This window comes from Dermochelys coriacea, chromosome 14, assembly GCF_009764565.3.
Source record: "Dermochelys coriacea isolate rDerCor1 chromosome 14, rDerCor1.pri.v4, whole genome shotgun sequence".
NCBI lineage: Eukaryota > Metazoa > Chordata > Testudines > Dermochelyidae > Dermochelys > Dermochelys coriacea.
The window spans coordinates 20,447,985-20,464,650 of record NC_050081.1 but is presented as its reverse complement, the minus strand read 5'-3'; the positions used below and the strand labels follow the sequence as shown (position 1 = coordinate 20,464,650).

Below are 16,666 nucleotides of genomic sequence, written 5' to 3'. Positions count from 1 at the left end.
CACCCATCCCCCCCTCGCCCCTAAATCCAAGACCCACCTCTGCTGCCAATAACCAGTGAACCACAGTTCCTCCACCCCCTCCCGCACCCTAGGTCTACAAACATCCAGGGGCACTGGAACAATTTGTATAGGGGCAGGGGTGTGTGTGTGTGTGTGTGTGCGCGCGCGCGCTGAGAGCCATTGAACCAAACTGCAAACCTTGTATATGATAAAAAGAAAAGGAGGACTTGTGGCACCTTGGAGACTAACAAATTTATTTGAGCATAAGCTTTCGTGAGCTACGGCTCACTTCATCGGATGCATCCGAGGAAGTGAGCTGTAGCTCACGAAAGCTTATGCTCTAATAAATTTGTTAGTCTCTAAGGTGCCACAAGTCCTCCTTTTCTTTCATTGGATGCTGTAGCTCACGAAAGCTTATGCTCAAATATATTTGTTAGTCTCTAAGGTGCCACAAGTCCTCCTGTTCTTTTTGCAACTACCCAGACTAACACGGCTGCTACTCTGAAACCTGTATATGATGGAAACCAAGCCAGGGTGCAGCAGGTCCCCCAGTTCCAGCACCTATGCCCCCATCCTGAACCACCCCAGGCCCCCACAGCTCCATCATTCCAGCCTTGCCCTCCAGTCTGCCACGGCGCCCGAACCTCCCACCACCGCAGAATCACACTTCCCTCCCCATCACCCTCAAAAAAACCCCCACAGCCTCCTGCTCTATGGCTCCCCTCACTCCCTAGACTATCACCTTCCCGCCTCTTCAGCTTCACTTCCGGCCCCTCTAGCCGCCGTCTCCACTCCTCTCCCTGGCTGGCCGCCGGGGATTCCTCACGCGCGGCGGAGAGCGTTGGGGGCGTGTCGGCTCTGGGGCAGGGGGCCCGGCTCTAGTTAGCGCCGAGCCGCCAACGGCTGGCGGGCCGCGCGCGGGGTCCAAGCATCACGGGGGGCGAGCCGAGGGGGGGCGAAGAGAGCAGGCAGCTGACGCACCCGGAGAGCAGCACTTCGAAGCGGGGGGAGGGGAGCAGCACCTCGAGGGAGAGTGTGTGTGGAGGGAAGCAGGACGCCCCAGGGCGGGGAGGGGAAAGCAGCACCCTGAGGGGGAAGAGGGCGAGCAACCCCCCTAAGCGGCAGTGATTCTGCATTTTATGGGAGTGTTGGGTGAATTAACACTATGCGTGGCCTGGACCCTCCCAACCCCTGGTACTTTCAGTCTGACACCTGGACGTTTTGACTGGTTCAGAGGCGTTTAGCAGTAAACGCTGTGGTTTTCTCACGTTGGCAGCTGCCTGAAATGGGGCCTTCCACCCCCTCTGGAACGTAAGCTAGAACTGGACTTGTGTTCCCTCTGCTCTCGCTTCTCAGGAGCCGCTCCATGGAAGCAGGAATGAAACTGTTGTCCTCATGCTCTGTCGCCGGATGAGGACCTCTTTTATAGTGAACCTGCTGTACCCCCTTGGTGGTATACTTCACTCCTCTCCCCAGAGCTTGCCTTGTGTGTGTCCAAAGGGTGAGAAAGATAGAAATGTCAGAAGAAGTTGGGGCTCCTAGGAGCCCCTCCTCAGCAGCTGGAGGTCAAGTCCCCTTTCTGCTGGAAGGACTGTGTGCCTGTGATTCTGTACCTGCCAAGTGTAAATGTCCAGCAGCTCTATCAGCTCCTGTACCAGACAATCCCCAGCTGCAGTCCAGAGCATCATTGGACTCCATAATTGGGAAAGGATGTAGAATTCAAGTGGTATGTTTCTCATTGTTACACTTACACTCTTGAGTCTTCTATACTTGGTGGTCAGTCTCAGAATTTGTAAAAAAAATTATTCCCTTTCTGGCCAAATCCTTCTTTGCATGTTATCAGACCAGTTGTCCCATTGAAGGGGAGATTGCTCACTTAGGGAAAGCAAGCAGGATTTTGGCCATCTCTTTTTATGACATTTGTACTTACAGAGAAAAGGAATTGCTCTGTTATGGCTGGACATACCCCTGTCTCATCACTGAATATGAAAGGACATTGCCCAAAGTTTCTTATAGCAATTGTTTATTTTGTATTCTGTACTCTTTGTAAGGTTTCAGAGTAGCAGCCGTGTTAGTCTGTATTCGCAAAAAGAAAAGGAGTACTTGTGGCACCTTAGAGACTAACAAATTTATTTGTGCATAAGCTTTCGTGAGCTACAGCTCACTTCATCGGATGCATTCAGTGGAAAATACAGTGGGGAGATTTATATACACACACAGAGAACATGAAACAATGGGTTTTATCATACACACTGTAAGGAGAGTAAAAAGAAAAGGAGTACGTGTGGCACCTTAGAGACTAACAAATTTATTAGAGCATAAGCTTTCGTGAGCTACAGCTCACTTCATCGGATGCATTTGGTGGAAAAAATTAATAAAAAAAACTCATCAAATTAATTTGCAAACTGGATACAATTAACTTAGGTTTGAATAGAGACTGGGAGTGGATGAGTCATTACACAAAGTAAAACTATTTCCCCATGTTATTTCTCCCCCCCACCCCACCTCACCCCACCCCACCCCACCGTTCCTCAGATGTTCTTGTTAACTGTTGGAAATGGCCTACCTTGCTTGTCACCATGAAAGGTTTTTCTCCTCCCCCCCCCACGCTGGTGATGGCTCATCTTAAGTGATCACTCTCTTTAAGTGTGTAAGATAAAACCCATTGTTTCATGTTCTCTGTGTGTGTATATAAATCTCCCCACTGTATTTTCCACCAAATGCATCTGTTGAAGTGAGCTGTAGCTCACGAAAGCTTATGCGCAAATAAATTTGTTAGTCTCTAAGGTGCCACAAGTACTCCTTTTCTTTGAAAGGTGTTTCTTTTGTTTGTTTTGAAGGGGGGAAAAGTAGTTTCTTCTATTGACATAGCAGTTTCAGTTCAAAAATAACAGTAGTTTGTGTTTTGCTCTCCTGAAACAAAACACAGTGCACTAGTAAAAAAATAAAAACAAAGATCTTTAGACATCTAAAAACTCTGCTCTCCACTGTTTCTAACAATATAAAGTCAGATCAAATGTTGGGGCCTAAAAACCTTATTAATTTAATTTGAAATAAATGGCCATCCTGTGGAAGACAGTTGCCACAACTAATGCAATCTTGCCGGGGTGAAGGACTGAAATGGCTTGGAATAAAGAATGATATGTTAAAGAAAACCCATGCTGGTTTTCAAAAATTTGTTTCTGATGGGTAAAATTTCCAAAAGTGCCTAAGTGCCATTTTTAAAAGTGACTAAGGTGCCTAAGTGTCATTGAAAGTCAATGGGACTTAGGCTCCTAAGTCAGCTAGAAACTTTTGAACTATTACTCTGTTTTTAAATCTCAACTTTTAACGAGGATAGGGACAGGAAAAGAAGGCTTTTTTAGTGCAAAATCACTTGAACAGAGTACCATTTAAACATTTTTTTTGCTTTTCTTTGGTTTTGTAAGAGATGTATTATTTTCAGTACTCTAATTCATGAAAAAATGACTTGTTTGGTTTAGTGACATTTGTAGAAGTAGTGGAGACTTATCATATAATAATCATTTAGTAGTAGTTTAGCGTTTTTCATCCATAGATCAAAATGGGGGTTAAGTTTCATTATTCTCATTTCAAGGATGGGAAACTGAGGTTTATAACAGTTAGAACCCAAAATCACATAGGTTCTTTTCCAAAGCTTATTAAGTCAATGGAAAAACTCCTATTGTCTTAAAAGGCTCTGGATAAGTTCCACATTGTGTAAGTGGCAGAGTTGGGTGTGAAACTCATGTCTCTTGACTCCCAGTCTTGTGTCATATCTTTGGGACTTGGTGTGAAATTTCTGCAAGCTTACGGGGTCCTTAAAATATTCTTGTTGGATTCTGCTACAAATTAATGCCAACTAATGATGATATGGCTAATTACAACTTAAACACTTGTGAACTGAATTTCTGAGATGACCATAAATGTATAAGCTATTTGCAAGACTCTTGTCTATGCCCCTGGAGAGATGTTACCACATAATTATTTTGAAAGTGCATGTAATGTATTCCTATAGTGAGGCATGTTAGAGCCTCTGAATGAAATTTGCTGCTTTGCATGGTTATTTTCTCACTTTAACTGAAGCACTTTAACTGGAACACCTGCTTTAGCATTTGTAGTATGGGGTCATTGCCAAATGTAACTTGTAAACCAAGTTAAGAACTGCGGGAAAAATTAAAGCTTTGGATTTTGATATTTGTAACCTCTGTCTCTGGACTTGAGTGGGTCCTGGCAACCACAGAAAACCAGCAAACTGAGTAGGGATGATAGGACGTGAAGCAATGGTACAAAACCCCAAAGTCATCAGTCACTGTGAACTGGTTTATAATCATGTATGTACTGTTGTATACATTTAATACTTCTTTCTTGAGCCTTTTGCTCAGAGGCATCCTCAGGGATTCCACAACTGCGCTTAGTGTGGCAGGCATCTATCTCACTTTTGCTGTGGTGGTTCTGAGGAGAGGAAACTTGATCACAGTGGTTTTTTTAAAATAATATTTTGAAAACATTATAAACTATCGTGCAGAGCTCCAAGCACCTTGATGGTGCTGGTGGTTGTTTACAAATTTTGTAATACAGGCTGCACCATGAAAGTGCTGCTTATGCAATTTTTGCCTGTTCATATTGGATGTAAGTGTGTTTGGATAATATAACAACTTGCCTTTCGACTTTTGTTTAAAGATAAAATCCAAGAAAAATATAGACAGATTCAGCTAATGCATTTTTTGTGTATTTTTTTTAAATACTCAAATTAGTGGTGATAGAGTAGTCAGCCAAACAAATTTTGCATTGAGGTTAGTTGCTTAGAAAAGGTTTGAGAACCACTGATTTGCATGGATGTATTGTGGCTAGTTAATGCTACCACTAAGCTTATCAGAAGACTTGGGGAGAGTACTTTTCCTTTTTTAAAAATATAACATTGGGTTAATGTGGTTCAAAATATGAAGTCTTATTCTAATTGCCATCTTGGGAGTACTAAAATCCTTAGTGAATTGAATATATTGACTGAGTCAGACTGTGTAGTCACAAAAAGAAAAGGAGTACTTGTGGCACCTTTAGAGACTCTAAGAGTCTAAGAGACTCTTAGAGTCTCTAAAGGTGTCACAAGTACTCCTTTTCTTTTTGCGAATACAGACTAACACGGCTGCTACTCTGAAGACTGTGTAGTGTAGCATTAGCAGTTGCTTTTGAAACGATCTCAGGTTTCTGCTTATGTGCTTGGCAGTCTCAAAGTACTAATGTGAAGCAAAGCTCTTTAATCTTAAAACTTCATTTCTTAATTTGCATGCCATATAATTCTTCTATGTGATATTATTATTAATAATTTTATCAAAGCAGAGGACTAAACTTATTCTAAAAATTTAAGAAAAGCAGAGAAGGCATTATTGTGCAAACACGGCCCTCCCACTTGTTTGAAATACCACTATTCCCTAGTAAAACATCCTGTTGAAAACTAGGAGTTGAGTTCATTCATAGAGCTTGATTCCCTGGCACCTGGGAATTTAGAATTAGGTTTAGAATATAAAGTCTGAAATGAATATTACTTTGTATTTTGCTATGAAATACTGGACACCTTCATATTTGCCAATCATAGTATCAGGCCATATGCCTTATCAAGCCTAAAGTAGATGCATTTTGTGCGTATAGAGGTATGTGTGTAGATAAACACCCTCCCCACACACACACACGTAACCCAGACCATGGCTAATTTCATTTTAATTCATTTAATTTCATTTTTCTAATGTTTTTGCTTTCTTCTTAATTCTAATATAGTGATGACATGAATTAATCTTTGAAAGAAACATAGTCTTACAGTTAAATCACAGGAATCTGGAGATCTGAATTCTGTTCCTGGATTCTTCCACAGACTTCATGTGGGACCTAGGACAAGTCATTCAACCTCTTTGTCTCAGTTTCTTCATCTATAGAATGATAAAATTGTGACAATACTTATTTCCCAGGAGTGATGAGAGGATTAATTCACTTGTGGTAAAGTTCAGTAATTTTTGTTAGGTCTGTGGAGGGAATGTGCTAGTGAAGTGTGAAGTTATAATGCACATGATTGTTGTGTAGACATATATTACATTACACAAAAAAACTACTCAGAAGTTAGGAAATGCCAGAGTTTGTTCAGTCCTCTTGTGTGTATTGCATTACAATACAGTTTTTAATTACATGATCACATACCATTTTTTTCCATAGGACCCCTGTCTCATTCAGTGCACTGAGTGAATGGTAGTCACTTAATGAGTAGCTATTCAGTAATTTGTTCAAATGTTGGAAGTATGGTCCCAGATCTTATTTACTGCACACTATTCAAACCATACTTTGAAGACAGAATTATTAAGTTCCTCACAGAATTTTCTATGATGTTATCACTATAGTACCTGAATGCTTCAGAAACCTTAATATTCACAATGCCCTTGTGAGATAAGGGGGTGGTATTATCCCATTTTACAGGTGGGGAACTGAGGCACAGAGAAAATAAGATCAAAAGTACCCAGTAATTCTGAGTGCCCACTTTGAGACACCTTGGACCTGATTTTTCAGAGTGCTTAGCATATAGCGAGGGTCCTACTAAATTCATGATTCATTGTGGTCAATTTCACGGTCTTAGGATTTTAAAAATAGTAAATTTCATTATTTCAGCTATTTACATCTTTACATTTATTTCATGGTGTTGTAATTGTAGGGGTCCTGACCCAAAAAGGAGTTGTGGGGGGTTCACAAGATTATTTTAGGGGGGTTGTGCCACCAGCAGCAGCAGCAGCATTGAAGTAAGGATGACATGGTATGGTATTGCCACCATTACTTCAATGCTGCTGCCTTCAGAGCTGGGCGCCTGACCAACAGTTGCTGCTCTCCGGCCGCTGAACTCTGAAGGCAGCAGTGCAGGAGTAAGAGTGGCATGGTATGGTATTGCCATCCTTACTCCTGGCTGGGCACTGCCTTCAGAGCTGGGTGCCCAGCCAACAGTCGCCACTCTCCGGTCGCTGAGCTCTGAAGGCAGTGCAGAAGTAAGGGTGGCAATACCGCAACCTCCCTAAAATAACCTTTTGACCCCCCTGAAACTCCCTTTTGGGCAGGACCCCCAGTTTGAGAAATGCTGGTCCCTCCCATGAAATCTGTGTTGTATTGGGTAAAAGCACACAAAAGACCATATTTCACGGGGAGACCAGATTTCACAGATGCATTTTTCATGGCCAAGAATTTGGTAGGGTCCTACATAAAGGTCTTTATATATTAAAAGCACAGCTCCCATTGACTTCAGTTGCAGTTGTGAGTGTTCAGCACTTCTGCACACCAGATCCCAGGGTCTCATGTCAGGCACCTAGAAAATGAGGAACACAGAATTAGGGACCACATGTGAAAAGTTTGGTCTAAGTGGCTTGCCTAGCATTACACAGGAACTCTGTGGTAAAGGCAGGAATAGAATCCTGTTCTCAAGGGCAGCATTCAACTACCTTTATCTCCTTTCTCTTCCTGCAATCCTCTGCCTCATCATTATACACCTTCCCACTTCTGCAACAAATGAGGGAAGGATCCTACAGAAAACAGTTTCTTATGTACAGAATGCATACAAGTTTGACCCCTTCTGCCCTGTCTCCTCCAATTTATGCCCCCAACACCAGCCTCCCCCATTAGTTTCCAGAATCAGTATACTTGATTAGCTAGTCCCATTCTCCCTCAACCCATGCACTGACTCCAGTCCCCCTCCATCCTCCTCCTATTCATAGCTTCCAATCCCAGTCTTCTTTCCAGTCAGATTAGATAATCTAATGGTCTCTCCTGGCATTAAGATCTAGGAATCTGCCATCTCACCCAGCTCACAGTCTCCTTGCCCACCCAATCCCACTCTCCCAATCCCAATTTTCTTACCATGACAGTCCCACTTTCCCTCTCTTCTCCCCCACTATAAGTCTCTAGTCCCAGTTTTGTGTTCTCCACTCCAGGTCTTTGTCTCAATCTGTTTCCTGTTTCCTTCACTCTCATTAGCTCTTGTTCCCTCAGCATTTGAAGAAACCATCTTCCCTCTCCACGCTGCCTGAGCCCCTTCAGGAGACATTGAGAGCATTCGCAAGATAGTCTCCCTGCTTTCATTTCCAGTATTTGGCTACAGCCTGCAACAGGCGAGAGCTGAAATTGCAATGAAGTTTCTGCTCAGCCCAGGCTTGGAGCATGCTTAGTGCAAACATAATCTTTTGCAGTTTTTAGCTGCCAAGCTCTAGCAAGCCTCTACTGATCAGGTGCAAACAGATTTTTTTGATGGTTTATAACTTGTTCAAAGTTGGGCAGATTTTTGTATGGACAGCAAAAGGCACACCTTTGACACAAAGGCCACCCCCCTGGCAAATTTTAGGTCCTTGCTTCAAAGTGTGGAGGAACTAAAGCATTTCAGAGAAATGGTCTCCATAATTTTTCAACATTGACAAAACAACATTGTTTTTCACTAGCCTTGGTTCTCTGATTTGTTTTTTCAGAGAGACAGATATCCTATATAGAAAATTAGTTAAAGTATGGAAAGTTAGAAGCAACTGGAAAGAGGGTTTTTTTTCATGAGAAGTATTAGGCAACATTAATAATAGGTGATGCTTTCAGTTATGCCTATAATAATGTAATTCCGTTATAAATGAGTTACCATGATAACAACGGAGTAAGCTGTATTAATGCTGTGTCACTGTGAACTGAATGAGATCTTTAGTTTGAAATACAGATATTTTGTTTGTGAAACATCATTGAAAACATTAATGGATTTTGCTGTTTAATGTCTTATCATTTGTAATTCACAGATAATTTAAAAAAAATTAAATAAGTTCTACATTTTATACATATATGGCCCACACAAAGAATAGTTGGTGCAATTAGAGAGGCAATTTTTTAATTGGTGGAGCAAAGAAGTCTCTTTGATATATACTTAGAAGCAGCCTCTCTCAACAGTACATTGGCCAAGTATTACAAAGGATTTCTGAGATGAGATATGGAGTACTTGTGGCACCTTAGAGACTAACAAATTTATTAGCGCATAAGCTTTCGTGAGCTACAGCTCACTTCATTGGATGCATTTGGTGGAAAAAAACCATGATGAGATATGTAAGTCTACTTTACAGATAAAAATTCAAACTGGGTAGCTGGGATAGAAAAGAATAGAGGTCCCCACTGAACTGAGAGAAGATGGAGGTAAAATGGTGAAGCTGAGGATAAGTTAAGGGACTGGAGACAATAATTAGTAGTGCTGTGAGTAAATAACTGGTGGTGTATACATTTTGTTTGCTTTTTGTTCAAAGAATTTTCAAAAAAATAAAACCACAGAAACTAACACACAGTGGGTTTTGCGGAGTAAAAAAATAATAAAGTTTGATGGAGAAGAAATACCATTTACTTGTGAAGGAAAGAGCAGTTTTCTTTTTTATGGCCAATGTACATATTTGGTGAAAGGGTATGAAAGGATCAGGCCCTTTCCTTTTTTAAATGAGTATTCTTTGGATAAACAGCAAATGAACAAGGAGAATGGATGCTTTCATGTTTTATAATGTTTGTGTGTTCTCTGTTTGTTCATTGTAGTCTGTTGTTCTGCCTGTTCACAATACTGAATGTTGGTTGGATGAATGCTTGAAGTCAATTGTGGAGCAAGATTTTGAAGGTACCATGGAGCTATCTGTGTTTAATGATGCTAGTAAGGTATGTATATTTTATATTTAGTTTTAAAATATTATCTAACCTAATTCTTATAAGAATTTTTATTTACTTTACCTTACCCTACAAGTTAAAATTGATGCCTCTATGTCATCACTTTCTCAGGACAATTCAATTAATATAATTGAAAAATGGAAGCTCAAGTTAGAAGATGTGGGTATTCGGGTTGTCATTGATGGTCATGATTCACCTCAACCCCAAGGAGGTATGTTGTTTAATATTGATTTTAAAGAATGGCTAAATAATTTGGTAAGTAAGTTTCTAGGCTGCAGAATTGCAGAGAAAACCCTGAATATGTGAACTGAGTGTACCCAAAAGGTTAAGAAACCAGAAGGCAAAGGTAAAAAGAACTGCACATTTATTAGGTTTAAAAATCATAATATTTTAAAAACTATCTCATGTTGTTTTGCAGCCAGACTCATAATTTTTAAACACTTGGGGTTTGCAGTACTGTATACATTTAGTCAGATGCATTGGATCTTTTAATGCTGGACTGTAATATAGTTCTTTTAATTAATCAGTTGAACTAATTTATTTTTTCAGTATGTGTTCTTGGGAACAAAGTCTATTTTCATGTATAATGTAATTTAATTTAAAGGCTTTGTTATGGGTGGGATTTTTCCTTTTCCACAGCCTTTGTTGCAGAGCATGAAGATGCTAGGCCTATTTTGTGTGTTAGTTCCAGTACTTGAATGACTCTAAATATGGTTACATTTGAATCCAAGTCAGAAATAAAAAAGTTGCTCTGAAATAGTCAAAATTGGCTGGTAAATGACAGATTCAAGTTGTGTTACCAAGGACGACTACTATAGAATGAAGATTAGTAGGGTATGAACTGTAAAGCTTTTGAGTTGAGTTTTCAACCTAGCTTTCTTTTTCTATGACGTGGAAAAAAAGAAAGAGTAGTTGCTTTCATGAGAAGGGGCAGAGGCCTGAGGAGGAACAGAACAAAATACCTTTTAATAAATGTCTTCTAAAATTTATCTGTTGATTTGTTTATTAAGAAAGTTTGAACTTGTTAGTTAGGAATTCCTTTTAATTTCACTAACTGTACGACTATAGCAGGGATGGGCAAACTTCTTGGCCCGAGGGCCCCATCGGGGTTGTGAAACAGAATAGAGGGCGGGGTAGGGAAGGCTGTGCCTCTGCAAACAGCCTGGCCCCTGCCCCATATATGCCCCCTCCCACTTCCTGCCCCCTGACTGCCCGCCTCAGAGCCCCTGACCCACCCCAACCCCCCCGTTCCTTGTCCCCTGACCGTCCCCTCCTGGGAACCCCCGCCCAACCGCCCCCCCCCGGACCTCACCCCCATCCAACCCCCCTTGCTCCCTGTCCCCTGACTGCCCCAACCCCTATCCACACCCCCGCCCCCTGACAGGCCCCCCGACCCATCCAACACCCCACTCCTTGTCCCCTGACCAGGAACCCCGAGACCCCCATCCCTAACTGCCCCCCCGAATCTCCCCATCCACACCCCCCCGCTGGTTCCTGTCCCCTCTTCCCGGGAGCCCTCGGGATCCCACCCCATATCCAGACCCCCCTGCTTCTTGTCTCCTGACCACGCCACCTGAACTTCCACCCCATCCAACCGCCCCCTGACTACCCCCCTGGGACCTCTTGCCCCTTATCCAACCCCCCCTCCCCCTGTCCCCTTACCATGCCACTCAGAGCGTCAGGACAGGCTTAATGGAAAGCCTGGGAGGTGGGCGGGTGCAAGCTGTGCTGCCTGCAAGGCTGCAGAGGGGGAGGGACTGGGGGCTAGCCTCCCTGGCCGGGAGCTAAAGGGCTGTAGGACGGTCCCGTGGGCCATAGTTTGCCCACCTCTGGTCTATAGCCTGTAATGTAAATGTTTATAAGGGTACAGTGTGTTCTTCGATTGATCTTCTTGTTTATCTGTCATCATTCTTAACATGAATTAAATGTACATATTGAATAGGTGGGGAAGCGGTCTCCTAGTAGTTTGTTTTTCTTTTACTCATACTGTTTTTTCAGTTCATTTTTTGCAGACAGTCTTGCTCAAAATATAAGACTAGGACAAAAAGTATGTTGCTGTGTGAGGCTTGTGGTACAGTAGAATCAAAGGTTGCTTAGCTTATCAAATACAGTTGCTAAAATGTCTGACTAATAATATTAAATAACATTAAGAATTAAATCCTTCTCAGGATTCCAGTTCATTGATAATATTTTCAAGATACATCTCTAATTTTCACATTTGCTGAAGAGGTTCTGCACTGCTTAGTTTGTGGTGTTAAAATCCTAACATCGGCATCCACCCCATTCCTTGTTACCCATATGCTCCCAGGATACATCACAGTTGGAAATTAAAAGACTGTAGCTTTATTTACCACAGACTGATGTTTTACAGTGTTTTTTAATAGAGCATTTACCCCAGTAGTGAAGTACTCAGTAGATCTATCATTCATTCCTTTTGTATGTGGGCAGCCTTCTAGGTCCGCAGTCAACATCCAACTCTGTTGAGTTGGTAAAAATTGCAATTGGTTATTTGCATGGTAAACAGTAATGCCTTCCTCCCCCATTAATATAATTCTTAATTGGGTTTTCTTCCCTTTCCATTCTCATGTGTGATGAGTTAGCCACACTACTCTCCAAAGATATAGTTTGTTTTGTCACCAAGTAAAGTTTTTAAAACATCCCTATTTTATTGCATCTGGATACTCTATTAGCTATGCAATTTGTGTGTTCTGTTTGAAGAGATCCAGACACTGCTTAAGAAAGAAGCAAAGTAATCCCATCTAATTATGCTGTATTTAAATGTAAACCTTAACCATATCACCTGCAGATGTACTGCTCACTCTTTCCATCATTGTAGAATGAGACATTGATCCTGCAATGCAGCTCGCATCATTGTTACTCTTCTTGTCTTCCCCTCTCACCTTTCTCTGTCTATTCCCTCTTCTGTGCTCCGTCCAGCTATGTATAACTTTGCTGCACCCAGCTATGTATAACTGTGCTCGTGCTGTTCTTACACTGGCAGTTCACTTCTCTTTCTGATCTCTTCTTCAGTCTGAGCAGAGAATAAAGTGGAAGATTGGTCAGAAGAGCAGGGAGAGGATGGTTTGCTGATGGTCTCTGGAGGAGCTATAGAGGCAACACCCCTGTAAGGCAGGATTTTGTGACACTGTGGATGGATAGGGGGCTGGGGACAGAAAATTGACCTTAAACAAATGTCCTGCAATATACCAGTAATTTGAGAGGCATAATTTTGGAACATCTTGAAACAATACTCTACGTCAGTTTCTACTTCCTTTGATGAAGCAACCTGTTTGCAGCCCAAAAGAAACCTGTACTCATTCTAGGTGATACAGTCCCATTCAAGAAAGGCCTGATTTTATTTCAGGTAATTTTTAATTTCCTCTTCACAAAAAATTTTGGTGTCAGTATATGGAAATAAATAAAATTTTGTTTGTGCACTGAATTAATCTGTGAATGACAAAAGCTCCTCTAGTTTTAGCAAACAAAACATAAGCAAAAAGTGTGTTCATGTACATCCCATTAAATAATAATAAAACAAAATACACTTGGTTTTAAAAAAACAGATTATATTATGTAGGAGTCAATGTTAGATCAGTCTTCATATAAAGACCTCTCTTGTTTTAGAGGTTGTTACATTTGGGGAGCCAGGGTAGTTTGAAATCTTTATTATGCTTTTGTCTTCAATGATTTATTTTGCTATGTTTATGAGTAATTACAACTGGAAAGAATATTTCCTGTGAAAGAAGCCCCAACACAGAAACAATTTGGCAGTTGGTATTCAAGTCTTGGACTATTTATATGGGATTAAAATTCATTTCTGATTCTTTTCGATCATGTAAAAGAAAGAGGGGGGGAAACTAAAAAAAGAAAGGGTCACTGGCTTTAAAAAAAAATCCTTTTTCTTTCCAAGAGCAAGGAATGTTAATATCTCACTGAGGCTTAAGTTTTTACTGTTGTGACCATAGTAACAGGCTCTTTTCACCAAGTAAGTAGGCCTTACAAAAGAGAGTTCTGGCACAAACATTTGATTTTCTTCAGTACAGTAATATTGAAGCAAATTCTTTGCTTATGCCAAACACAGGATTCATTGTGAGAAACCAATTTTCAATATCTAGTTTCCCCAGGGAGTTAAATCTCTTCTTAAATCAGAAAATTAACATACCTTTTTTATTCTTAAGACACTGTTGTTATAAGTAACTGTTTAATAAAATTCCAGACGTGTTTTAATCTAGAAAAAATATTTTATACCTTTTTTGACATAACATTTTATACTTCATATTTTCCCCCCTAAAAGATTCGATTTAAAAGCAGAATCTTAAAGATTTCGGAAAGTTCCTTATCTATGAATCTTTTAACTTTCATCTTGGTTGAGTCACCTTGCCTTTTTTTTTTTTCTTTTCTTGATCACTGTTTCCTTGGACTTCACTCACTTTACAGTGATGACTATTGAAATATCATGTTAATAGTGAGTGAAATATGTATATAGGCTTAGTTACAGCTGATCCATGTAGAATAGGTATTGATCCAGTGCAGGGATTATGATTGCAAGGTCAACTCCATCCCACTCTTTTTCCCTTTCCCTTAGGAGACAACTGTTCAAAACTATGGATTCTCCTGTTTGGCATGTCCAGACTTGCTTATTTGCTTTAGCTGTTTCTTACTGAAGCTGTGGATGCCAGAAATTCAACTCTAGTCTTGTGAGAGCTATTGAATTTACCAACTGGTTTGTTCGTATAAGTTACTATGACATATAAAAGGTATTAAAATCAACTCATTTAGGTGTAACCTTGAGTGCTACTGTACTGTTGGTGGTTGGTCCAAAGTGCTCCCAGGAGGTAGTGGAAAATGCAGACAGGAAATGATCTTTTCGCTTTGAATTCTCAGGAATAATGATGAAGGACCTATCTGTATTGTACTATAACTGACTCATGGAAGTCAGTTATAGTACAGGACAGTCAGAGTACAACAGTTGTTCCTTGATTGACTTTCAATATGAATCTGTCTGTATTACTAGTTCAGAGGTCTAGCCTGGTTAGGGAACTTGCTTAAGGTCCCATAGAAAGTACAGATGAAGGATCTTTATTAGAATTAGATGAGGTATTATCCTTAAAGATACTCTGTATCTGTGCTTCACTTTAAAGCTTCCCCACCCTTGCCATTACTGTCTACCTGCTGTAGATTTAAAGATATACTACACATATCTTCTAGACTATACAGTGGAATAATCTAGTAACCAGGTCAGGTGACAACCATCTTGTAACAAGGTTCCTGACTTAGCTGCACTTGTGGCATAGTCAGGGCCTAAATGACAGGTATAGTATTAAATAGGACTCGTAAGTTTAGGTGCCCTTGTGCTTGCCTGCTGTAGAACAGTCTGTAGAAGGAGGAAACGTACAGGTATCCAGGCTGTTAACTTAGGCCTTGTCTACGCTGGAAAGTCTCACCAGTTTAATTGAATTGGTTAAAATCACACTTTAAGTTAACCAGTGCAGCTTTCTCATGTAGACAACATCTTAGATGTTAACTCCTGGAGTTGTCACCACATTTAGCCCTTTGGGGAAAGGGTTTGTAAATGCTCAGAGAAGGGCATGCATCTTTGAAACCATATGGACTCTAATGGTGTACGGAAGATCCAGTGCTGCTATTGTATCTTTCAGGGCATGCATGTTGAGCACTCCTGTGCTGTTCCTCATCCTTTGTCTTCCACTTAAGAGAGAATGCACTGAAAAGTCATGCTGTCCTTTTTTCTTCTGCCTTTTCTTTTCTAGGAGATGATAGAATTGGTGGAGCGGGGTTAAGGATGACTACACCAACTGTTTGGCATGGCTGCTTCTTGGCTTCACCTCTTTTTTTAAATAGTTTTGCTTATTAGTAGGACTTGTCTTCATGTACAAGTGACTTTTAAACAGATTTAGTTAATCCGGTGCAATAGGTTGGGTGGACACTTTTAATTTAAACAGGCTTATTTTGCATTAATTTCATTCCATTAGGAATAGATTTAAGCTAAACTGAAATAAGACACTCATAAACAGAAATAGGAGTATCCACACAGGTTTTCAGTGGATTAACTAAGCTGCTGAAAGTTTTTGTGTTGACAAGGCCTTAGTAAAAATCATTGTACGCTTTTAGAAACAGCCTGGGTCTCCTCCCTTAGAACTGCACTGTTAAGGTGGGCACAATGGATCCATGATATCAGCATTATAATTTGACTACACTTTTGTGTGTGTCTGTGTTCCCATGGAGAGGTTTCAATGTAAGCATTCCATATGTATGCTCATTGTAACTATGTGCCTTTTGATTTGCTCCCCTCAGCACTCCATGTACCTCTAGATAAAGAGAATAACCAATATTATATTATTTTCTGTTGAGAGAGAGAGAGAGGGTCAGTCTGTCTAAAATAGTCTCTGCAGCACTGGAAATTTTTCTATTTATTACAGAACGGAGTAGTACTCTGCAGGTTTTTTTCTCTTATGCCTTGCTGCAGCCCTCTAAAGGGACTTAGAGAAAGATTGGCCGGTCTGCAAATTCTTGCCTTTTTGGTTTTTTTGTCTATGATTTACATTAGAATAGCATCTAGAGGGCCCAGATGAGGATTGAGGCCCTGTTGTGTGAAGGTTTGTACAAACACAGTAAAAGTCAGTCCCTGAACTTAAGAACTTGCAGTATTGGTTAATGACAAAAGACAAATGAAACAATAGGTGGGAATGGGGGAGGGAGGACAATGTAACAATAATATCAGAGTGTTTTAGCATAGTCTAGATGTGAATACAATGTCCACTTGACGTAGTTCAGCATTTGCCTAGTTGTGATCAACTGGTGAAATTGCTAAATAAGGGTGATGTGTACATCTGTTCACTAAGAACTGGATTGAGCCTACCAACCATTTCATGTAGGCCAGCATAAAATGGTGGTTATATGAGCCATAAAGTGGTGGTTATTTGTACTCATTATTAATTTGCTTCTGGGTTTGAACCAGTAT

The 16,666-nt window shown here is 40.7% G+C and overlaps 1 protein-coding gene across 4 annotated transcripts in view; it reads left to right on the top strand.

Moving 5' to 3' along the window:
• The first annotated feature begins 762 nt into the window (after window positions 1-762).
• The window catches only part of B3GNTL1 (UDP-GlcNAc:betaGal beta-1,3-N-acetylglucosaminyltransferase like 1), a 320,641-nt gene continuing 304,737 nt past the window's right edge, over window positions 763-16,666 (top strand). For 2 of the 4 annotated variants that reach the window (XM_038372293.2, XM_038372294.2), the window contains exons 1-3: window positions 831-1,726; window positions 9,562-9,678; window positions 9,799-9,898. In XM_038372293.2, coding sequence (XP_038228221.1) covers window positions 1,517-1,726; window positions 9,562-9,678; window positions 9,799-9,898 — 427 coding nt within the window. In that variant the 5' untranslated portion in view covers window positions 831-1,516. Of the gene's footprint in view, window positions 1,727-9,561; window positions 9,679-9,798; window positions 9,899-16,666 lie in introns of those variants that run through there. The other 2 variants (XM_038372289.2, XM_043497517.1) reach the window with 2 other exon arrangements.